This window comes from Zootoca vivipara, chromosome 7 (genome assembly GCF_963506605.1).
Source record: "Zootoca vivipara chromosome 7, rZooViv1.1, whole genome shotgun sequence".
Classification (NCBI taxonomy): domain Eukaryota; kingdom Metazoa; phylum Chordata; class Lepidosauria; order Squamata; family Lacertidae; genus Zootoca; species Zootoca vivipara.
In genome coordinates this window covers 57,968,879-57,994,588 of record NC_083282.1, presented here as the reverse complement: position 1 = coordinate 57,994,588, position 25,710 = coordinate 57,968,879, and the positions used below count along the sequence as shown (strand labels likewise).

Genomic DNA, 25,710 nt, shown 5'->3' with positions numbered 1-25,710 from the left:
TTCTTTGGTTTATTTTTCCGACTCTATTGGGTGTTCAGTAGACGGGGTTTTATCCTTCATTGCCTTCTGATTCCAATAATTACCCTTCCTTCTGATAAGTAGCTATTCTGATCCAATAATTCTTCCTTCCCACATATCCACAAGTTTATTTTCCTTCAAATCCTTGTTCACCAACATGATTGTACATGTGCTATTACTCTCCAAAATTTAAATTGACTACACATGGTAATCTCTGGGTATAATGGGTCCCTGCCATGTGTAGGGTTGTGTAAAGAAAGTTTTGATTTTAGCCTTGTGACAGTGTTTTGGTGGACAGCTTTGTATATGATTGTACCTTACAGAATCATAGAATTGTAGTGCAGCTTATTTGCAGGGTCAAGGGGGTGGGCCTTTTGGTCCTCTGCAAATCAGCTATAAAATTAAATGAAAAATCTAGTAACCAGCAAAGACTACAGACCAAAGGAAAGTACTGTAATATGAAAATGTGATTTTAAAAAATTATTAAATTTATTAGACACTTGTCACTCAAAAGTCTCCAAGTGACTTAAAGTAAAGCGCTCAATTAGGGTGTGGTTAAAGAAAGCAAAAATGAAAACATTTAAAAGGAACAGGAGCAAATCAACATATACCCTTGAAGTTTTTAGCAATTTATACTTTTATTTACTTTCTCAACGAGAAGCATATTATATGTCAGGCAGTTATTCCTAATGGTTTAAATACAGTGGTACCTCTGGTTAAGAACTTAATTCATTCTGGAGGTCTGTTCTTAACCTGAAACTGTTCTTAACTTGAGGTACCACTTTAGCTAATGGGGCCTCCCACTGCAGCTGCGCTGTGGTGGCGCGATTTCTGTTCTCATCCTGAAGCAAATTTCTTAACCCGAGGTACTATTTCTGGGTTAGCAGTCTGTAACCTGAAGCATCTGTAACCTGAAGCGTCTGTAACCCGAGGTACCACTGTAACAGTATTTCTGCAATAAGATTAATTTTACAGAGTCTGTTTCTACTTGGGATTTTTAAAATATAAGTATTAATGTTACCAGTATTTAAAAATCATATGGCACAAATGTGGCATTGTTCCTTTAAGGGAGCAGGTGAAGGCTGCCCCAGCTAATATACAGATGGGATCTGGGGCGAGTGTATCATATATTTGGCCCAGGGGGTTATAATAGCATTCCAGACTTTTTGTGTGTAAATGTTTTGAAATTTTAATGTCATATACAGTGGTACCGGTACCTCGACTTACGAACAACTCGATGGGGGTAATGGCCGCGCGCTTACGAATGTCTCGACATTCGGGGGGAAACCGCAGCAGTTTTTTAGATAGGGTTGCTTCGAATTTTTCTGTTTCCAATGCATTCCTATGGGAACGTGCGTTTCCAATGGCGTTTTTCGACTTACGAAGGTGCAGTATGTGATTCAGCAGAGAATTATGCGGTAGGAAGTAACTTCCTTTAAAGGAAAATGGGTTATGTTGGAAGAATAAAAGCATGCAACTATCCTGGAAAGGATAGTGTTCTAGGTGGAATCTGATAGTTTTTTTTCTAAAGGAATTAGAATTAACTTTCATCTGTAGGAGATTGAAAATGACATTGTTGAAGCTGAGGATTTACTGGTGATCTGTGGTATGTATTGTTGTTGTTATTTTGTATATGGCTGAAAATTAACGTTAAGTATATTAGGATTTCATTTGTGGTGCAGACTACTATTGCAAGATTCTAACACAGTATAATTTTAGTCAAGGACTAGTAACTGCCTAAAAAGGTACAGGGACACACACTATCTACACACCATTTATAAAGCAGAGATTTAACATATCACATTGATACATATGCATGATATTTCTTACAATCTAAAATCTTTGATTCACAAACATACAAAAATATCTTCATAAATTTATACAAGTTATAAGATTCAGATTTAAAACAGTGGTCAGTGTAAACCAAATGCATCTGAAACATAAAGTCTTACCCCAGAATGGCTTTTGTGAACTTCTAAAATCCAAAGAGATTGAAAAAAGCAGCCGATTGTTACTCTGGAAAACCATCATGGATAGTAATGACATTCTCCTGTTTACAACAGAAGGACTACTACTGTATTTGGATATATTGGATTGTAAGAGGTTTTTAATTAATTCAAGGTAATCCCTTTTCATTACAACGGAGACTGACATCGAAGCAGTCTCAAAGTGGAATGACAGCGAAGCAGTCTCAAAGTCTTTTGACTCCGGGGCAGGTGGTGGGATACAGCCCTGGTTGGGTTTCTTCTGCTCTATAGCATTTAATGATGTGTCCAACATCTTTATGCTATACATTTCTCTAACAGCAGAAGACAGTGACAGTGCAGTTGAGCATATACACGGTGTAATGACATGAGGGCATGGGGTAAGTTGCAATGACTAGACATTAAGGAGAAGAAAGAAGAAAAGTCAGAACAGATGTGGCATTTTCAGAGATACTGTAACCTGGATTTCTTTTAACATTTAGTTCTATCCTCAGAGGCTGTTGGGGAATGCAGCAGTTTGTTCATATAGAATTCCACACGGTGCTGCCGCAGCAGCATTTGTTATTACACAAGTCACTTTTCCAAAGAGGTATGAAGATTCAGGAGAGCTTAAGCATCTTTGATATTCTAGGTGTATCATTTTAGCAGTCGTTTTAGAATAGCTAGAGTAAATGAAAAAAGAAAATAAGATTTTAAGCTTCGCACAGCTCCTAAAATTAACTGCAAGTCCTATACTTTAGCCTGAGGAAAGTAACAACAAAACAGTATACTTTTAAGGGTGAGTAAAATAATTTTGCAACATTAGTGCTATTTTTGCCAAAAGTACTACTTTTGGTTTTCCCCCCAGTAACTTACAGCAGTGGCATAGGAAGCCGCTCGGGCACCCGGAGCTGCAAACATAATGCGCACCCGGGGGCAGGGCATCACTATGTAGCGCACATGCGCAGTGTTGATACATATGGCGCATGCGTCACTACGTACGACACATGCGTCGCAACGTAGCAGGGTGCCGGAGGCAGCGCTGCTCGAGCTGCCCCTCAAAAGACAGAGCTAGGAGCGGGCCGCCCCCTCCGCTCCCCCCCCTTGCTATGCCCCTGACTTAGAGCATGATTCAACCTACAAGCCCTGCTAGAACAAGGATAGCTCAGTTGGTTAGAGCATGGTACTGATAATGCCATGGTTGTAGGATCGATCCCTGTATGGGACAGCTGCATATTCCTGAATTGTAAGGGGCTGAACTAGATTATCCTCAGGGTCCCTTACAACCCTACAGTTCTATGATAATGACACTGGGCAAGCTCTCGACTCTTAGGTATCCTATTTTTTAGGGATATTGTGTTACTGTTAATTTATATAGTATGCCGCATTTCAGCCAAAAGACATACCCAGGGTGACTGTTGCAAGGCTAACACTCTCTCAGATTCTTGGAGGAATGTCAAAACTTCTAACTCTGAGAACTCAAGTAAAGACACACAATACAGTCGTACCTCTGTTTACGTATCCCTCCGAATACGTAAACTTTGGGTTGCGAACATGGCAAACCCAGAAGTGTATACTTCCACGTTACACTGCGTGTGCATGCACAAAAACACTCGATTGTGCCGCGTGCATGTGCAGAAGGTCGCCTCCGGTTGCAGACTTTTTGGGATACGGCCGGGCCTCTGGAACGGATCCCGTCCGTAACGGAGGTACCACTGTATACCGTAACTTTGTACCAGGGCTGTCCTTCCTATTGGGCTGACTGGCGCGGTGCGCCAGGGTGCCCACCCAGCAGGGGGCGCATCAAGGGGGCCCATCAAGGAGGCATATGGAGCCGCCCGCACCTCCGCCTTGCCCGCTCTTGCCCGTCCTTTCTTGCTCTCTTGCTTGCTGATCTTTTGCTGTCATGATGCTCTCCTGCAGCCATTTTGTTATCTTAATGTAATTTTGCTGCCTGCTGACTCTCAGCCAGGAGTACTTGAGTTCAATCTCCATATGAGACAAACTCAGACTTTCTTGTGTAACTATTAAGTAAAGCTTGCCTTTCAGGGATCAAATCATGAACTGAAATGTGAGTAAACGTTTTGTTACTTTACTGAGAAAGACTCTTGTGTCTTTATTCTTGTAAGAAGGATTAAAGGGGACACCAGGAAATCATCTTAACTAAGAGATTCAAACAAATATGCAAACTAGCTTCCAGCTATATTGAGGGGAAATTGCTCTGCTACATCACTCACTAGCACAAGTGAAGAAGGATAATACCGTACTTACTCAATATATCCTTTCCTGCTATCCTTAACATTCCCACACTAATTACCTCATAGGGTTGTTGAGGTGATAAAATGGAGAGGGGGGGGGGAACCATGTACTGCACCATGAGCTACTTGAATGAAAGGTGGAATATAAATAAATGAATAAAGCTAACCAACAACATAAACTATGACAGTTCTAACTGCAGGTGCATGTAATTAAACCATGTTTATAGTGTCCAGTTTTTAAGAAAAAAGCTTGGGATGGGACATTTCAGAGCAGACATGGGGAGAGGTGCTTAACTCTTACCAGTTCTGCTGTTTTCCTACCTCAAATCCCTGCCTCTACCCCATTGAGAGTTCAGATTCCAGGTTTAATTTAGGGCAGAGAAGCAGTAAGAAGGGTTCAACGACTCCTTTTTTCCTTTACACTTTATTTTATTTTAAAACAGCTGTTAGATTTAATTACATGCTTCACATGCAAATGCTTAATTCAGCCCAGAGTCTTTCATTTAAGTATTAGTATTGTAGGAATTTAATTTTAAATATATTTAATTTTATTTATATATGATAATGATTTTCACATTCATAACTATACATACATTTTAAGGTCAAATAAACACTCTGAAATAGAGGCTTGCAGAACTCTCAAAATAAGGCTTAAAATGGTAAATGGGCCCGACCATCAGGTCCAGTCGTGTCCGACTCTGGGGTTGCGGCGCTCATCTCACTCTATAGGCCAAGGGAGCCGGCGTTTGTCCGCAGACAGCTTCCGGGTCATGTGGCCAGCATGACAAAGCTGCTTCTGGTGAACCAGAGCAGCGCACGGAAACGCCGTTTACCTTCCCGCCAGAGCGGTCCCTATTTATCTACTTGCACTTTGTGGGAGAAAGTGCAAAATAAGGCTTACTATCTTATAAATGTAACCCAGCTAGGTGGGCTGGAGGTAGGCTATAGGCTTGTCTGAAAACATATTTTTATCATGCAATTAGATCTACTTTGCATGTGCTTATGCTGAGTAACTAGAATAAAGCCTTGTTTTAACAAACAATGGGTTAAATGTTAAAGATAAAAAGCACTTGTTTCAGCATTATAATTGTTGTTGTTGTTTCTTGAATCTGTAGATTTCCCTGGCATCTAGTATTGTGGGGGCTAAAATATCAAGGGCCCACAAGCTTAATACTGTATAGGAAAATTAAAAAGACACTGGGAAAGTAAGGATTACGCTCCTCAGTCTCAACCCTGGAAATTAAAATTCAATTTCATCAGTTAAATCAACTAAAGGATTATTTAGTCATCAACTAACTGAAGTGATTGAATCACCAAGCTCTTACATGCACAGGAGTGGAGTGCCTTATGCTACTCTGGAGGACCTGCACCCCATTTAGGTGTGGGCTTTCTGGGAGCTATACGGCTTTATCCCCAAAAGAAAGTGCTTAATAGCCACTGAATGAATGCACACCTTCTCGGATAAGAGATCTGGTCCCCCAGGCCCCCTTTTCTGTGTACATAATGTGTGTGGTGGTCCTCAGAGGTGCAAAGAAGAAAGGAGAGTAAGAGTTTGGTACAGTCTTACCTTTATTTGGAACACAAGGTCGTGTAAAGCGATTGGGCTGGCAGCCATAAGAAAACAAGCAAACATGCTTTAAGAAAAAACAGGGAAAAGTCACCTTAAGAACCCATTCACTGGTTTACTTTGAGATAGTAAAGAACAGAATGCACATGATTTCATCACATTTCTTTTCAAATATGCGGAACCATTTGAAATAGCTACTTTGCCATGATTTCCAGACATACTACTTCATAGACAATATGTGAATTCCCCCTAATTTTGTAACCATATGGTAAAAACCATAAAACTTCCTTGTATCATTTCTTCTGGAAAAGTACAGCAAGGGAATTGAAAACAAAAATGAATACCTGTAATCTGTATAACAATAAACCTCCTGAACAAACAATGGATAAAATTGTAGTTTGCTTCAAGAAATTATTGGAAAACCATCCATGAGGCAATACAACTGAGACTATTATTCAGATTTTGGAAAGAGACAATGATTATTCTAATAACTGAATCAGGGAAACATTGTCCACACCCTGAGTTTTACAAACTAGTTCTGCTTCTTAAAGAAGAATTTATTATAATACAGTTTCATGTGTTAACTCAAATTAGGCACAGGTAGGTAGCCGTGTTGGTCTGATGTAGTCGAAACAAAAAATAAATAAATCCTTCCAGTAGCACCTTAGAGACCAACTAAGTTTGTCATTGGTATGAGCTTTCGTGTGCATGCACACTTCTTCAGATACCAAGAAAGAAGTGTGCATGCAAACGAAAGCTCATACCAATGACAAACTTAGTTGGTCTCTAAGGTGCTACTAGAAGGATTTTTTTTTTGTTCAGATTAGGCAGAATTTATTCAAAATAGGAAAATATCAGCCAATATATAGTGACATAATGTCATCAATCCAGCAAATACAATATAGTCAATAGTGTTTCAATAGTTTCATTTTTAGAAAAGGCAATCAATCCACTTTGTGGATTATCAAAAACTCCTGGAACTGATTTTGGACGTGAGAGATGAATTGCGGCAGAACAATATAGAGATTCGCAAAATAAGACAGAACTGTGTGGAAAGTGAAGGTGTTGGTCTCAGTAGAGAATGAACTGAAGCAAGATGAACAAGCACCATCCGGGGGCATTGTAAATGACTTTGCAGAAGAGGAGGAAGATCCATCAGTCCTGGACAATATAACTGAACTTTAAAAAGAGGAGGGAGATGTATAGAATACTGTTCCCCCAGTGGGAGAGGGGTAACAAGACTTATGTTTGATTCAAGGAGTCCTCAAATAAGAACCAGCATGGAACAATGTCCTCCCAGTGAGAGAGGGAGGGCAGAATCCATGCTGGGGCCTGAGCTTAACTGGGGGGGGGGGATTGAGATAGGGCTGAAAAGTGGAAACATAGCTGGATGGTACTGTGCTACAGTTAGAAAATTGGGGGGGGGGGCAGCAGGGGACAAAGAAGGGAGAGTGGTGGACAGGTGGTGAAAGAGTGGGAATAGGGTGAGGAATAACATTGGGTTATTTTCTGATTAAGATGGTCCGAAACACGAATGTTTTATGGAGCTGGTTGATATATCTGGGAGATCCGGAGTCCAGGGGAAGGGGGGTAGAATTAGATAAATGTGGTTAAAGGTTATTATGACAGAAGAAATAACATTTGAATGTATGGAAAATTTTGGGGTATAAATTGTGAAGCTAAAGGAAGAATTAGAGATGGATGGGAAAATAAAGTTAGATTTGGATTAATTAATGAATTATAGGTTGAGGATAGTCAATGTCTTTTTCTTTTCTTTGAGTAGATTAGAATTGGTTGGGAAATAATGGAAAAATTGTGTCAGAATGATTTAAGATGATAAAGGAAAATTGCTTAATTTAGATTTAATGGACCCAGGGGGGGGGGGAATCGAGGAAGTCCACAATGTCAAGTTAATGTTATGAATTGATATGTTTTTTTCTTTCTTTTTTCTTTTCTTTTTTTTTGATTATGTTTTATTTTTACTTTTTGTGTTAAAATGTTTGAAAATAAATTTTATTTGGGGGAAAAAGAGTTCCATGACCCTTGAGGCCTTATCTGCCAAGCCACAGCCCCACATTCTAGTGCCATTGCCTGCTTGACATGTGTCCTTGAACTGTAATGATACCTCTGTCTTTGCTGGATGGTGAGATATACTTGTAAGAAATCACTGGGTTTTTTGCACGGCTGGATTGTGGAACTTTTGAACAGGTGTCTGGACGCAGTTTTGGGGTGGAGCAAAGCAGACAAGCTGAAGATTAAGACAGGATTGGGATTCTGTGAGTGTCTATTGTTTTGAATAGAGGTATTCAACTGGATCTGGAGATATTTAAACACATTCTGAAAGTCCAAATTTGTAACTTGGGGATCCTCCTAGACTTAGTGTTATTTATGGAAGCACAGGGAACAGAAGTGCCTAAGAGTGTGTTTCATCAATTTCGACTGATGTGCCAGCAACAATTGCATTTGAACGCATTGGACCTATTTGCTTCTGAGCCCAAATAAAGTGTGGGTTTTTACTTTTACAACACTAAATGTTTTGTGGTCAAGTGACTTATCATACTGCCTATGCCAGGGGTGGGAAACCTCCAGCATGTGGGTCAATCTTGGTCTATCAGGTCTGATTTGGTTTCTGAGGTCATTTCTTCCAAACCAAACCACACCCACTTGTTAATCAACTGTTTGGTGCAGAGGCAGGATTCAGTCCTGCTGGGCACTATTTTGCGAGTTCTTTTCCTGTGGGGAAAATACTAGTAATGCATACTCATCCCCTCCCCACCAGCCTGCAGGTCAACTTTGACAGTTAATTGGAAGCAACCACCTGTCAAGCTTAGCCCATGGGGTGGGAAGAAATAAATATCTTTCCCACGGAGCCACAAGCTTTCTCCACCTTGAACATCTATCGACAGTTACAGAAGTCCTGTATGAATGCTCACCAGCAGAGTCAGGTAGGTTGGTGGGCAGAACACAGAATTTATGACGGTAGGCCCAAGGATACAAAACTCTCTACCATGGGAGATGCAGGCTTTGAAAACATTTCTGATGCAGACAATTTTTAAAGTAAGAGGTTATGGTTTTATTGTGTTACTGTAATGGGCATGGTTTGGATTTTATAAGTTAAAAATGCTTAACATCTTTGAATAATGCTCAGCTTTCCTATTGTAAAAGTACGTAGATTCTGCAAAACTCTGGTCCTTGCTTAAGAAATTTGAAAATGCATTTTCAGGTATTTCTTATTCAGTTTCAATAAATTACATACCAAATATAAGCAGTACGAAGACAAAACCTAGAAGAGAGGGGAAATGATTTAAGTGAGCTTCTCACAAAACTTAAATATTAATTAAAAGAAATCCTCATTCACACTGGCAGTGACATCAGAAATAAATTTTAGCTGAAGCACTGCCAATGACTATTAATTTCACACTACAGCTGGTGGACATATTTCAGGGCCAGAGTAGATGTGATGCTAAATGTGTCGCGTTATTAGGTCTTGTTCTTAAAAAGGAGGCATGGGGGGATTTTTTTGTCCACTTGTGTGGGGTGTAACCCTTTCCCCCTCTGGTACTGTCCTGATGAAAATTACTAGCTCAGTTACCAGCCCCAGGAGGAAAGCACCAAATGGCACCAATTACATGGTTTCAAAGGTATATATTCCACCTTTTAAAGCATTTTTTAAATATTTTTGTAAATCAAAACAATGTATAATCACTATAAAAAACATGTCAATAGTATTAACAGCAAAGGATAAAAGCAGAACCAGGAGATTACAACTATCTTAATTAGTTACCACTGAAGGCCAGGAGAATTAAATGTGTTTACTTCAGGGATGCCACTCATATTTCAGGAGGGAATTCCAAAGATGGGGTGTTGCCACAGAGAAACTCTAAGTGGTGGGGCAAGAGGACTCCAAAGATGCAACCTATATTCAGGTTTGTATTGGAGGAGGCTCTCTTTCAGATATTTTAGTCTCAAGACACTTTAGATCTACTAAGGTAGAACCGGCACCATGAGTTACCGGTAAGTATGGAAACAAATCTGAAATCATTGCAATTGATGTAAAACCAGCATACTACGGTCTGAAAGCACATACCCGCCAACTATGTTTTGCAGCAGCTGCAGTTTCCGAACACTCTTCAAGGGCAGCCCTACACCTGTAAGTGACCAAGGTATGTATCACCATGGTCAGAACTATCTTTTCCGGGAAGGTAAGTAACTAGTACACCAGGCAAAACTATGTCACAGCCCTGGAGCTGGATTCATTGTCTTCAATGGATGAGGGTAAAAACTCGGAAGCAGAAGGGGAAAGACCTGCGGGACCAATCCTAGAAGCACTTCCATCAGATAAGTCTGTGGTGCCAGTGCCGCTCCAATATGAGGCTATAGTGTAGCCATCTTCAGACTCTAAGGACTCCATCACAGAGGCCCCAGTTGAGACCAGGGTCTCCCCTGCTTCACTGGAGTAGAAGACTGATGGAACAGGCTGGGGGCCTTTAATTGAAAAGGCACCTTCCAGTGCAAACAGGGCTAGCTGCTATATATGTCTTAGTCTCTGTTTGATGCTTGTTGAAATAACATTTCCTCCTCCCCAACCAAGGTGGGTGGTGAGACCACATCCTACTCAAGTAAAGGAACAATTGGGAACTGACTTTAAGTACCTGCCTCGCTCTCCACCTTGGTCCAATTCATTACTCCAAAGATCTACATGGCCACCTCAGTCCTGACAGTTCTTAATATCCAAAAAGAACAAGGATCCAGGTGGTAAGTCTCAAGCTTCCAAGAAGCTTCTCTACATCTTAAGGTTGGAATACCAGGTATCATTGCAAACTCTGACATCCAAGTATAATAGCAATTTTATCCACAAAATGAAACACGAACACAAACATGACAGTACATGTAGTAGTTCCTTCCCCATCTGGCCATTTGTTTCTGTTTATAATAGTCTAGTTTCTTTTTCAATGTGGCTTTTCATTATAAAATGGAATGTAGGAGAATGCTGTTTGCTTCTAATTGGTTTTAAATATCACACTTCTTAAAGAGTTGCTAGAATAGAAATTTACTTTACTTCAGATCAGAATGGGAAACCTATGGACCTTCAAAGATTGTTAGGATTTTTTAGGAGTTGTAGTAGTCCTGGCTTTATTCTGGCTTTAGATTATCCATTGGTGTCAGGAACAGGTTCCCCAGCCACCTACCGGTATCCTCTTTCCTAGCTCACCCACAGGGACTCTTAATTATTACAGATAGTGCTCCCAGTGGCCTACTGCCAGGTGAACTGCCTATATGCATCAAACTCAAGATAGTAATAGAAAGAAAATCTCCTGTATGAGGAAAAGCAAGAGTGACACCTGAAAAGTGACAGCAGTGTCAGAGAAGTGTTGCTATATATCTACAACTTCATACGTACTCAGATAACAAGATGGAAGTTCAGGTGACCATTGCTTCCCACCAATGTAGCGAATCTCAGATGGCCCTGATAATGTATAGCCAGCGGAACATTGAACAGTAACTTTATCTCCAGGCTCATAGCTGGTTTTCTTCCCCCAGATTATTTTCGCATTAGGGATAGACAGGTAATAAATGTCTGGTGAAGTTCTAACTGAAAACACAAACTATTATAAACAAAACAAAGCAACACTAAAGTCCACATTATTTTCCAAATATTTCATAGTTGAGCTTAACAAAGTGTTGTTGTGGTTGTGGTTTGTGGTTGGAAGGGCTGTAGCTCAGTGATAGCACACTTACTTTGTATGCAAAAGATCCCATGTTTAATTTATGTTATCTAGAGCTGGGAATGCCCCCTGCCCAAAATACTGGAAAGCTGCTGCCTGTCAGTATGGGTAATACTGACCTAAATGGCCCAATAGTCTGACTTGGTTAAAAAAAAGGCTCTTAATTCTTGGTTTGTATACAGCCTGGATAAACAGTAGTGCCTTAGCCTGGCATCAGAAAGCTGACAGTGATGGTGCCGGGTGTGTTTCCCAGGGGAAAGCATTCCACAAACAAAGAGTGACCCACTTAAAAAGCCCATTATTGTGTTGCCACCTCCTACACCTCTTCCAGAGGTGGGTACACTGAGGAAGTCTCTCATTATAACTACAGAGTCCATGAAAGTTCATATGAGCTGACGAAAGTCCCTAAGTTATTGAGGTTCTGAGCAATGTAAGGTTTTATGGCTCAAAATTCGCCATCATCCTTCCTCTACCATCAAGCTGTGAGTAGCAAAGTTAATTGAGTTCTATTTCTTGTTATATTGATCCGATTTGATGTCTCTCCCATTCTTTCAGTTTCTGGAATTGTAGTACATACAATAATGAGCAAAATAGCAACCCCAACTGACTGTTTTTCAAGCAATGTTTTGCTGTGTATACTCCCAGATTAGTTAATTCAAAGGGAAAGGATACAACACTCTGCTTTAATTAATGCAATACATTTCCTTGACAGTAGGCAGACACCATACTACTTTAAACAATTGTTCTGATTAGTTCCTAGACTATCCTTTGAACATAAGGCAAAGCAATGCCTTTTGAATCCAGCTAGCAATTAATCAGTGCAGCTCCTCTTGCATTATATGTGAGCACAAACATAGGGAGGTATTAAATAGCACTATGATGAGTTATTAATTGTGTGGCAAATAAACACAGAAATCACCGCCCATTAGGCACAGGTCAATATGCAGGGGACACACTATTAGTATGTGGGGGAAATGTCAATAGATTAAAATATCTCACTTATTCATTTTACTAAGTACATCACATTCTAGAATTAGAAATCAAACTACTGAATCATTCATTATACACTATTATTCACCTTATAGACCACTATAGGAAAGGAGCAACTGTCTAGAGCAGTGGTTCCCCATTGGGGGTCCATGGATCCCAGAGGGTCAATGGCACCATTTACATAACAAAAACAGAGAGAGATCAAATCATAGAGATATCAAGATTTTCAAAAGTAGGGGGGTCTGTAGTGTGGCTTTTGAAAATCAGAGGGTCCGCTGTATTTAGCTAATTGGGAACCACTGGGCTAGGGAATGGAACCTGATGTGAATAACCCAAAGCGATATTTATACCTATGGGACCCAGGTGGCACTGTGGGTTAAACCACAGAGTCTAGGGCTTGCTGATCAGAAGGTCGGCGGTTCGAATACCTGCCACGGGGTGAGCTCCCATTGCTCGGTCCCAGCTCCTGCCCACCTAGCAGTTCGAAAGCACATCAAAGTGCAAGTAGATAAATAAGGACCGCTCCGGCGGAAAGATAAACGGCGTTTCCGTGCACTGCTCTGGTTCACCAGAAGCAGCTTTGTCATGCTGGCCACATGACCCAGAAGCTGTCTGCGGACAAACGCCGGCTCCCTCGGCCTATAGAGCGAGATGAGCGCCACAACCCGAGAGTCGGACACGACTGGACCTGATGGTCAGGGGCCCCTTTACCTTTACCTATATTTATACCTACAGAAACATGCTTGCACAAGAGGATACCAGGAATTGTAGCCTTGGCATTCTACTTTCATCTCCATGGTTTCATCAGGAAAAGAATACTGCTTATTACAGGTTACAAAAACAGCTGTTCCAATCTTATACTGATGTTGCAATGGATGCACAGTCCCACTTGGAATTAATGGGGCACCGCATAATTCTGGATCAACTGCAACAAAAAAAGTCCCCACAAAAATTGTAAAAAAAACCAGTGTGTTCCATGAGGGAAGATGAAATATAAATGGAAACAAACAAACAAACTTGTTCTAGCTAATTAAAGAACTCACAAGAGGGAAACTGAAATAAGAACTGGCCCTTTATAAACAACACACATTCCCCTCAAAGTGCATTCTGCCAGGATGTCAAATATTCGTTTAACAATTCAACAGTCACACATACTTTGCTAATGCTATCCGACAGGATAAAATTGGGAGAGAATTTGGGAGATGTCCCTTCTGATGTCAGACTTGAATTTATAAAATGAAAAGCACATGTCCACAATTAGTAAACCATCTTTTATCAATAACTGAGGAAGCATAACTGCTATTTGAATGCTTTTATATTCTTACTTTTTTTACATGATGGCAGCGCAGGATACCAGCTACTGTTCGCTTCACATTTAATCAAATAATTTCCCGTCAGAAAGTATCCAATTTTGCATTCAAATGTAATAGTGTTGCCATACGTATATGAATCTCCAAATCCACTTAATATTAATCCATGTTTAACTACTGGATCTTCACATTTCACCACTATAAGCAGACAGGAATATTAAAAAACAAAAACTAAGAAATAGAACATTGCATATAGTTTATTTACATTTTCTCAAATATCAGTATATTCTGTTGAAGCCTTATTAAAAAGTTTGTTTTCTATTAAAAAAACCCAAATACTGATACTCATTGTCTGGCTATACGTTACATTGTGCCCTATATCTTCTATGTCACATGTTCTCTACAAAAGTTGTTACTACCTTGGATATTTAAAATAAATAAAACTAAAACGTGGTGTCACTTGCATTAGAATTGCTGATCTGTATATAATGTTTAAGTTGGTATTCTGAACAATTACATATATATATAGGAATATGCACACGAAAGCTTTTACCCAGAACAAACTTAGTTGGTTAATAATTTTTTAGCTCCAAGTGCTAATAAATATATGGTGACAGATCCAGTACAGAAATGCTAAACAGATACTATGGAAGCCCGATCCATCCATTGACCATCAGACCACAAAGCATGATGAATGGATCTCTCAAATGTTTCAGTTTTGCAGACAAAACATAAATGGCTTTATTCGCAGCTTTAGTCATTATGATTTTTTTAAAAAGGAACTGAAGCTTCTCTCCCAATGCAAATAGAGGCCATATAAGGAAACAAAGCGTGAACCCCACTCCCCATGCCATGATCGTGGATCCAATCTATCTCCAGCCCCCTTTCTGTGTATAACCTGATAAGTGATTCAGTGAAGGGTTAGGATTTGAGCAAACTCATAAATTCATGAATTTAGCCAAAGGGAATTCCCAAATTGGATACAGAATGCCTAGATAAGAACTATAAAAAATAAAAAAATAAAAACGACGTTAGATATCTAGGGATCAAATAAGGTTCCCACGGTAAGTGGTCTAAACTCAGCCCAAAGTTACCAGCAGAGGACATCAATATTAGAGGGAGACAACAATACAGACATGAAAGATCTCATAGGAGCAATGGAAAGAATAGGAAAAAATCTAAGCGACAAGATGACAACCCTAGACAGAAATATAAAAATAATAGATGGCAAGATGGAAACTATGGGAACCAAGATAGAAAAGAACTCCAACTTAATCCTGGACCTTTAAAAACAAGTGAGTGAACTGACAGTAAAACATAAAGAACTAGAAACAACGGTCCAAGAGGTTAAAACTAAAACACAGAAACAAGATGAACTGTTGAAAAAAATTCAACAGGACCAACAAAAAGATGAAAAGATACCAGGAAAAAAACGATGAAATTGATGAGTTAAGAAAAATACAGGAAGAGCCCTATGATGCCTCGGCGATATTGGAGATGAAGCAAAAAGAGACGATTCTCCGCCTAAAAAGGGTAAAAGAGACTCAAGATGAAGATATAACGACGAAACTGACAAAAGAGATTGCAGCATGGCTGGGAGTCGAAGAAGAACTGACATTGGACATTGAAAAAATATTCAGAATAAGACTTAATAAACACAAATTTAGGAGAGAACCGGGAGATTGTCTGGTCTTTCTAAATTCAAGACTGTTAAGAGATAAACTTCTATTGAAAGGCAGGACGGACCCATTACTCATAGAAGGAAACCATGTAGAGATAATGAAGGAAATTCCAACACGTCTATTGAAAAAAAGGGACAATTACAAATTTATGACAACGGCGTTAAGGAAAAGTAAAATAATGTTTAAATGGGAATTCCCTGAGGGACTATCTTTCACCTAAAAAGACAGAAGGTGAACTTTTAGATCGGTGGAAAAAGTGGGATGTTATTTGCCTACAAGAAACACACATATCCAAAAATCATGTAAGAGTACTAAAAAATAACAGATTAGGGATTAGGGATGGAATTTGTGGCGGCAGGAACAGAAAAGAAAAGAAAAGGGGGGTTGTTCTTTATATAAATACCTCATTGAAACCCCAAATGTTATTTCAAGATGAAGAAGGAAGAGTACTAGGAGTAGAAATTCATACGTGAGGGGAAAATAATTATACAGTGGTGCCTCGCTTAACGAATGCCCTGCTTAACGAAATTTCCGCTTAACGAAAGGATTTTTTGAGCGGAGGTTGCCTCGCTAGACGAATGCATTTTATGAAAAATTCATCTAGCGAATCGCGGTTTCCCATAGGAATGCATTGAAATTCAATTAATGCGTTCCTATAGGCAAAAAAAAGTTTAAAAAAATCAGTGCATTCCTATGGGATTCGCTAGACGAATTTTTCGCTATAAGAAAAGACCCGTGGAACGAATTAATTTCGTCTAGCGAGGCACCACTGTACTAGGGATCTATGTCCCAAACAATAGGAAGGGTGAATTATTTTAAAATGTAGAAGAAAAATGTGGGATTATATGGGAGAAAATATAATATTAATAGGAGATATGAATTGAGTAATATCAATAGAAATGGATAGACCGCAAAGAGAAAGAACAAGTAATTCTGGTAAACTACCTCTTTTCTTTTTTCATTTAATAGAAAATTTTTTATTTATATGACACATGGAGAATGAAAAACCCTACTGGGAAAGATATTACACACTATTCGGAGGCGAGGAAATCTGGGGGAAGAATCAATACAATATGGCTAACAAAGAAATAAATGTTAAATTTAGAAAAAGCTGAGATTTTGAATAGATCTATTTCAGACCATAAGCCAGTGACAATTCAAATGAGGTTTCAAAATAAAACTAAAGGGAGGTGGAGAATGAATGATGAAATTTGGAGAGATGACAAGTGTGTGTGAAGAGCAAAAGAAGTCCTGAAAGAATTTTTTGAAATAAATGAAAGACAAGAAACTGATAAGAAACTAATGATGGGAAACAAGCAAAGCCTTTATGAGAGGCTTTGCAATTCAACAAATGGGGAGGATTAAAAAGGAAAAAACATAATGGAGATGAACAAACAAATAAGAGAGAAAGAGAAAGATTTAATAAAGGATCCAAGAAATGAAGAATTATTGCAACATATTAAAAAAATTACAATCCCACTTATCTGATTTAATAAATAGTGAAGTTAAAAATAAAATTATCTGGACAAAACAAAGATACTTTGAGCAGGCAAATAAACCCGGAAGAATGCTAGCTTGGAAAGAAAAACAAACGGAAAGAGTAATTAATAAGATCATAAACAAAGGTAAAGAAATTACAGACCTACAACAAATCGAGGTCAGTTTTATAAAATATTACAAAAAATTGTATAAAGAAGGGAAAAAAGAAATCCAAAAGTATTTAATCGAAAATAACCTACCTGAAATTAATGAAATAGAATACCAATACCTTAATGCAGAAACTGAATAAGAAGAATTTAGAAACGTAATAAGGAAAACGAAAGATGGGAAATCACCAGGACCTGACAGGATTTCAATTAAATATTACAAAAAATTAGAAGAAATATTGGCACCTAAACTTAAATTATGAATGAAGCCATAGAAAAATGAGAAATACCAAAATCCTGGCAAGAAGCCTTAATAACATTGATTCCCAAAAAAGGTTCAGATCTAAATTTAATTAAAAAATTAGAGACCAATTTCTCTATTAAATATAGATTATAAACTCTTTACCGGAATCTTAGCAAACAGAATGAAAAACCTACTAAATAGAATAATAGAGAAAGATCTAGCCAGCTTCCTCCTGGGGAGACAAATAAAAGATAACATCGGGATAATCATTGACCTTATCGAATATACTGAATGGAAACCCAGCATGAGAATAGCAATGCTGATGGTAGACGCTGAGAAAGCTTTCGACAGCGTGTCATGGAGCTTCTTAAGTAATACTTGTGAGCGCATGAAACTGGGACAGAAATTTATAAATGGAATACAAGCAATTTTTAAAGAACAGAAAGCCAAATTAATCATAAATAATGAAATTAAAGAGGAATTTAAAATTGAAAGAGGGACGAGACAGGAGTGCCCCTTATCGCCCCTCTTATTTATCATGACTCTGGAAACATTACTAATTGCGTTGAGGAAAGATAAAGAAATAAGGGTATTAACTTGGGAACGCTTTGCTACAAAGTCAAAGCGTTCACTGATGATGTGATTATTATGACAGAAAACCCAGAAGAAGGAATTCAGAAAGCCTTAGACAAAGTGGAAAATTTTGGCAAGGTATCCGGATTTAAACTAAATAAAGAATAATCTAAAATGTTGACAAAAAATATGAGATAGGGATAAAGAAGAATTGGGGGGGGGGAGGAATCAAAATAGAAAATAAAGTAAATTACCTAGGAATATGGGTTACTAAGGGACCCAGGTGGCACTGTGGGTTAAACCACAGAGTCTAGGGCTTGCTGATCAGAAGGTCGGCGGTTCGAATACCTGCCACGGGGTGAGCTCCCGTTGCTCGGTCCCAGCTCCTGCCAACCTAGCAGTTCTAAAGCACGTCAAAATGCAAGTAGATAAATAGGAACTGCTACAGCGGGAAGGTTTGCCAGAAGCGGCTTTGTCATGCTGGCCACATGACCTGGAAGCTATACGCCGGCTCCCTCGGCCAATAATGCGAGATGAGCGCGCAACCCCAGAGTCGGTCACGACTGGACCTAATGGTCAGGGGTCCCTTTACCTTTATCTTTATGGGTAACTAACAAAAATACAAACCTGTTCAAAGATAATTATGTCAAAATGGAAGGAAATAAAAAAACAGCCTAGAGAAATGGAAAAACCTAAAGCTTTCAATCTGGGGCAAGGTCTCTATGATAAAAATGATAGTTCTACCGAAAATTCTATTGCTATTCCAAAACATCCCCATAATAATTGGAATGAAATACTTTAAAGATTTAGCAAACTTTATTTGGCAAGGGAAGAAGGCAAGAATGAAAATGGAAATACTGAAGGGCGCAAAAGAAACCGGAGGCTTCGCATTTCCAGACCTGAAAAGATACTTCGAAGCAGCCTGCTGGACTTGGTTAAAAGATTGGTTAATTTTTAAAAAAACTGACATCTTGGAACTAGAAGGTTGTAATAAATTTTATGGCTGGCATGGATATTTGATGTACGAAAAGTGCAAAATTCACAAGGATTTCAAAAATCACACAGTAAGGAAAGAGTTAGTGGAAGTTTGGGAAAGAACAAAAGAAAGAATAATAGATAAAACCCCTTGGTGGACATCGCCGCTAGAGGCAAATCCCACGCTAAAATGTAATTTTAAAAAGTATGGCTAACCTACAGAGAGATAAGAGAAAACATAAACGGGAATATCAAATTGAAGGAATACGAATAATTAAAAACTAGAGGAGTATCTTGGTTAAAATACTTTCAATTGAAGGCAACATATGAAAAAGATATAAAAACTAGGGGGTTCGGAAATAAGGTTACAAGATTTGAAAAAGAAGTTCTTTATGATAATGAAAAAACACTCTCCAAAATGTATAGGCTCTTAGATAATACAGAATCAGACTCGGAAACAAAGAATAAGTATATATGCAAGTGGGAACAAGACCTGGGGTGGAAATAGAACACAGTGAATGGAGGAAGTTCTGGGAGAAAAATATAAACTTTACAGCATGCTACACATTAAGGGAGAACTTTATGAAACTCCACTACAGATGGTATTTGGCTCCAGATAGGATAGCGAAAATAAATAAAACTATGAATAACTAATGCTGGAGATGCCACAATGCGATCGGCACCCTCTACACCATATGTGGTGGACCTGTCCCAAAATTAGAAAGTTTTGGGAAACAATACATGAAGGGACTCAAAAATTATTAAAAATATCCTTTACCAAAAGGGCAGAGTCCTACCTACTAGGAATTTTATACAATGATATCTCCATTGATAAAATTAACATCTTTCTATATGCATCAACGGTGGCGAGAGTAATAATAGCAAGAACTTGGAAAGGAGATAATATACCAACGAAAGGGGAATGGATAGACATGAAGCTATATGAATATCTAGAGCTAGCTAAACTAACAGAATACAACAAAAACCAAAAGACAATATCAAGAAACAATTGTTTTGTTGTTTGTTGTTTAGTCGTTTAGTCGTGTCCGACTCTTCGTGACCCCATGGACCATAGCACGCCAGGCACTCCCGTCTTCCACTGCCTCCCGCAGTTTGATCAAACTCATGTACGTAGCTTCGAGAACACTGTCCAACCATCTTGTCCTCTGTCGTCCCCTTCTCCTTGTGCCCTCCATCTTTCCCAACATCAGGGTCTTTTCCAGGGAGTCTTCTCTTCTCATGAGGTGGCCAAAGTATTGGAGCCTCAGCTTCACGATCTGTCCTTCCAGTGAGCACACAGGGCTGATTTCCTTCAGAAAGGATACGTTTGATCTTCTTGCAGTCCATGGGACTCTCAAGAGTCTCCTCCAGCACCATAATTCAAAAGCATCAATTCTTCAGCGATCAGCCTTCTTTATGGTCCAGCTCTCACTTCCATACAATGGGACTGCCTAAATGATTATTTAAAGAAAACAGGTCTGGGAAACAAAACATGGCTATGTTTAGACTAACCTTGCAGGATACCAAAATAAGATGGAAATTACAGAATAAAGGGGGAAATGTAAAAATGCTGTGCAGAAATGCGGTGGAAGTGTTTTAAGAATCAATGTATCGTATTGTCTAACCTTTCTTTCTGCTTTTCTTCATTTCTTATTCTTTTCTAAACAATTTCTCTTACTTTTGTTCTTTTCTATTATATCTTTCTCTCCTTTCTTTTTTCTTTGCTGTTTAATTAAATCTAACAATTCAACCTAGTTTGGTATACTGTCTGACTTGTAATGACTAATGAAATATGAGTTGGATTGTATATATTTTTCTCTTCTTTTTTTGTATGATTTTGTATGTTATTAAGAAAAGTAAAGAAGAAGAAGAAGAAGAAGAAGAAGAAGAAGAAGAAGAAGAAGAAGAAGAAGAAGAAGAAGAAGAAGAAGAAGAATTTAGCCAAAGCTAAGAAATAATACTGGCTAGCTTCCTCATGAGACCAGCCTGGCAATGGATTGCTGCGGGTGCATCTTGAAGAAACAAAAGGCTGATAGTGAGTTTGTGCAGCCATGCAGGCTGGCTGGACCAGGTTGTTGCAGAGACACATGGGGATGGCAGTGAATCCACTGCTATGCGGCTGGGAAGGACAAGCCCCCAGGTGGTAAATATGTGTAAAATAAACCATATTTCTTAATGTCTCTGCTGTGCCTTATTCTGAAGGAACACAAACTGTGGTCAAGTGCCCCAAACCCTAGAATCAGGCACCCATTCAGCAGAGGTTAGGGTGACCTGTAAAACTGTCACTCTGGTTACCCTGACTCCCCCAAGTTTCTGTGTGCCCTGACCCCCTCTAGATTCCTGAGTGGTGGGGTTTAATCAGTGTTTTGATTAATATGGTGTTTTGTTGGAAGCCGCCCAGAGTGGCTGGGGGAACCCGGCCAGATGGGCGGGGTATAAATATTATTTATTATTATTATTATTATTATTATTATTATTATTATTAAGTGGCATTGGATTTAACAGTGCAAAAGGGAAGCTAAATTTCTTTTCCAGTCCAGGGCATCACCTTGGCGGAGGGGGTAATGCTGGAAGAGGAAAGGGATGGGCTGGTTTGAAATTGGAACCTAGAAACAAAACCACATTCTCTCTGAAAAGTAGCAGAGAAGGAACGACCTGTAAGATATCTTTATTGTCATTGTCCCCTTGCGGGAACAACGAAATTACTCGTAGAGCCAATAATCTGCTAATATACTTAAGCAAAATCAGGACCACTAAGGTAGCCAGTTTATACAAAACCTAGAACTGGGGCATGGGCATGGGCATAGCCAGGGGGCACAGGGAGACAGCTGCCCCCCATAATCAATAAAAATCAATGAAAATACTTAGCAAACTGATGTTCTACACCCCTCCCAAAAAATCCTGGCTACATCCATGAACTGGGAATGTAGTATATAGCCTCACTGCCTGTAAACATTGGGGCTTCCCCATTTGCTTCTGTATAGCACAAAAGTGAAATGCAATGTTTACTGAGATAGAGCAGAAACATAAAAGGAGAACATAAGTATCTCTGTCACTCACTCCACACATAAAATATAATTAAACAACTTGGGGATTCTGAACGTGAACAATGAAGCTTAATATCAATACAAAGCCAAACAAAGGGAGGGACAAGAGGACAAGTATACAGCTCTCTAGAATAAAGTTCCCTTTTAATATATCATGAATCATAATATATCATGAATCAAGAGTAAAAGAAAATGCAACCTTTGCATTCAGGGGGGTTTCCCTTCCACACTCCTTTAGTATCACTATCCATGCCACAGTAAATAGAGTTTGCTCCAATAAGAGAGAAATTATCACTGCAAGTATATGTTATCACTATTCCAAGAGCATAGAAAGGGTCTCCAGTCCCATTGTGAAATCCATGAAGAATGCTTGGAGGGGTTGCACAGAAGAAACCTAGAAACATGTCAGAAAAAGGTCATATTCATAATGCTATAATGGTATAATATTTTGGATGTTATTCAATTCTTGGTGCTTTAAAATATTAAAATTTATTTAAGCGTATTGTTGGTTGACATCCATCTATCTTGAGAGACAATGGAGTGTGCCTCCAAGGGCAAAGTCAAACTACTGTGTTAACAACACTGAAGTGACCTCCCCAAGGGTGCAAGCCTGGGCAGTGTGTATACAGGTCCTGCGCTGCTCAGATGACAAGTAAATTTCTCTTTTATTTTGTATAATGGAGGCAAAATGGTAATATTAGACCAAAATTGGGGGAAACCAATAATTACTCCTCTTTAAATAGTTCTTTGCAGAGTCATACATATGGGAATTTACCCACAGTGATAGCATCTTCTCGAAAGCTCTAAAATAATGAGAGAGGGAGCTCACTCCCTGGTTTTAGGGCTGAGCAAAATTAGTTCAGGGAACAGTAATTCAGTCCCCAAATGGAAACAACTATCCCTGTTTCAGGGAGGGAATTTTTACCTTTTAATGCCCCCATCCCATTTTAAAAGCACTCTTGCCTCTCTGTAGAGGCACTCTCCCTTAGAGAGGCTTTCTACTGGCCCTTATTCTCCTCCAAAAAAAATGCAAGATGATGCAAGATGTAGCACTGTAATATTGTCACAGTGCCTCCTAGGAGGAGAATGACTGCCTGAAGGAATGCTCTCCAGTTCCTGTGCAGCTACAGAGAACATTAGTTATTTCCCTTCAAAAATCTTCCCCAGCTTCAGTGCCATTTTTAAATCTCATTTTTATATAGAAAGAAATGGTGCTTGCTGAAGCATGAGGGTAGGGTAGTGAGGATACAGCAGACAGAACTCTTTTCTTGTTGCTCCCTCACAACAGGCAGCATTTTTAATTTCATAAGTTTTAAAGTCAAAAGGGATAAAAAAAGAGAGGAAGAAGCCTCTACCATTGCCATGGTAAGTACCTCTCACCCAAAATGCTTTGTTCCCAACCCCAACCCCAACCCCCCAAAAAACAACCCACAAATAACTGAAATCTAGAACTGGCTACTTATGAACTGGATGGTCATTTTGTCTCAGCTCTGGAAATTCACAATACCCTGATTTTATTACCTTTGCAGAGTCTCCCATGTCAGAGCTAATTCATCAGGAAGCGGGTATAAAAGTGTGCCAGGCATACAAGCTCCTATGCCATAGGGTTGTCATATGTCTGGGAAATCCTGGACATGTCCATTGGGGGGGTGTTTATTGTTTGTTTGTTTGTTTTTGTTTGTTTGTTTTGGCTCAGGCAGCTCAAGCACAGGTGGCTCTGCATGCTGCAGCCTAAACTGGGGAAAGAGGCTCGTGGGTGCAGGTACTCTGCATGGTATCAGAGAAACGAAATTGCAATCTGGAAAAGGAAACTTGAGAGGAAGGAGTAGGAAGTACTTGAGCCATAAGATCCCTGCCATTGTAACCTATCCTAATATGTAATATCCACGGGGCATGGAAGGCAGACTGAGTATATGGATAAAATAATAATAATAATAATCCGGGACCTTACTGCAAGTGTCTATGAATTGCCAAACCAGACTGAAGACTTGGGGTGATGCCTTCCTAGACCAGATTACAAAAAAATAAAAAATGAGATATACAGTAGTCATGGGAGACTTCAACTGTCTTGATATCTGTTGAAACTCAGATTCTGCCAGGAATTAAGGTTCAGCATTTTTTTATCTATTTCCTCGCTGACAAGAGGCGTGTGGATTGGGTGATTTGCTAGACATTGTCTCTGATAACTTATTGCATTCATAGTTTGTGGCAATATGCCAGTGACAAACTGGTATGAAAATATGGAATAATTGAGCATGAACACAAAATGATCCAAGGGTAAGTGCATATTCTAGGTTCTTTGGGGATTGTTGTAGTTGCTAAAACACAGAGAAAGATGTTTAAATAAATAATATGATGAAATACCTACCTTCTAGTCCACAATACTTTATATTTCCAAAGCAGTCTAACTACACGTTTTGTAAATTGCACAGCTAGCAGCTATTGGTGGGTACCAAACACCGCATTAAAAAAATAAAATACCAATGCAGTCTTTGTACATGGCCAAACACTCTCCCCCATCCCACCGTAACCAAAGTATTCCTCGAGAATTTTCCCCATGCGCGCTTACTCCGGAGTAAACGCAGCTGGCTGGGCAGAATGGCACCCTGGCAGAGCCAGTGGCCTCAGGATGCGGAGCCCAATTTGTTCTGCTTTCAGCGCGGCCGGGGCCTCGCAGATGAGCAAGGAAGGGCACCTCAGCGCCACCTGGCTGTCTGCGGTAGGACATCCGCATTTACCTCAGGGGCCTGGAAAGACCCGCCCACTCGCGCGCCGCGCTTTGTGAAGCCTCTCTAAGCTCAAGGAGAGACGGCAGGAGGGCGAGGGGGCGGGACAAAAGGGAGGCTCAGCGGCCGCTAGAGGCTCCGTCGTCGCCTTCCTTCATCGTACTCACCCGCGCCATTATGAGGCAGGGACCACTGAGGGAGCAGCACTATCGATATCCCCATTAACCAGAGAGCCCGGAGAAGCCTCCACGACGGCCGTTGCATAGCGCTGACCTGAGAAGACGGCGACGAATCAACTGCGCATGCGGGGGTTGGGACAAAACGTTGGGAAGGAGCTGCGCGGCGGTGGCGAGGCGCGCGATCTCTACGTTTCAACGGGTCGCATCCAACCCGCGCGTTAACATTACCTGAAATAGACTAACAGGTGGCTCCCATATGACCTATTTAATAGCTCCTTTGGAGCTGGTACTTCCTTGTTACGTCTCCTGCCTCTCCAGGCCCATGACACCAGCAGTAGCTAGTGCGGACAGTTGGTAGCTGATCATTCCTGGTTGTCTTCATGTATAGAGGAGCACCTTCCTTGTAGAAATATGCTATCTTGTACCTTCTAGCTGACATATTGAATCTTTCATCTATTCTAATTTTAGTTCTATCCATCCTTGAAGAGTGAAATTTACTGATTTTCAGTAAAACAGATTTAACTGAATGTTTTATAAGTAATTTTAACCAATTATTAAATGCTATGTCTAGAAAGGAAAAAGCATACTAGAAATATCGTGAGAGGCTTATGAATAATTTAGAACAATCCTTCAGTGTAGCTTTATTTATTTAAAGCATTTTTATACTAGTTTATTTTGTAATCCAGAGATGTTACATATTCTAACATAAACATACTACACCACAGCAACCCATGCACAACCATTAGGATTGTCCCACCACTCCACTGCCTGTGAACTGTTGGCCTGGCTGTATGCTATTTCTAGT

At 39.6% G+C, this 25,710-nt stretch overlaps 1 protein-coding gene across 1 annotated transcript; it reads right to left on the bottom strand.

Annotated features, from left to right (window-relative positions):
• Positions 1–13: 13 nt before the first annotated feature.
• Positions 14–25,088, bottom strand: LOC118088525 (zona pellucida sperm-binding protein 3 receptor-like). The gene is made up of 7 exons (XM_035122260.2): positions 24,894–25,088; positions 22,200–22,394; positions 13,835–14,031; positions 11,209–11,413; positions 9,064–9,090; positions 5,808–5,874; positions 14–2,665 (listed from the first exon to the last, which is right to left on the bottom strand). Exons 1-6 carry the CDS (start codon positions 24,988–24,990, stop codon positions 5,810–5,812), a joined length of 786 nt encoding a protein of 261 aa, XP_034978151.1. The 5' UTR covers positions 24,991–25,088; the 3' UTR covers positions 14–2,665; positions 5,808–5,809.
• Positions 25,089–25,710: the final 622 nt, after the last annotated feature.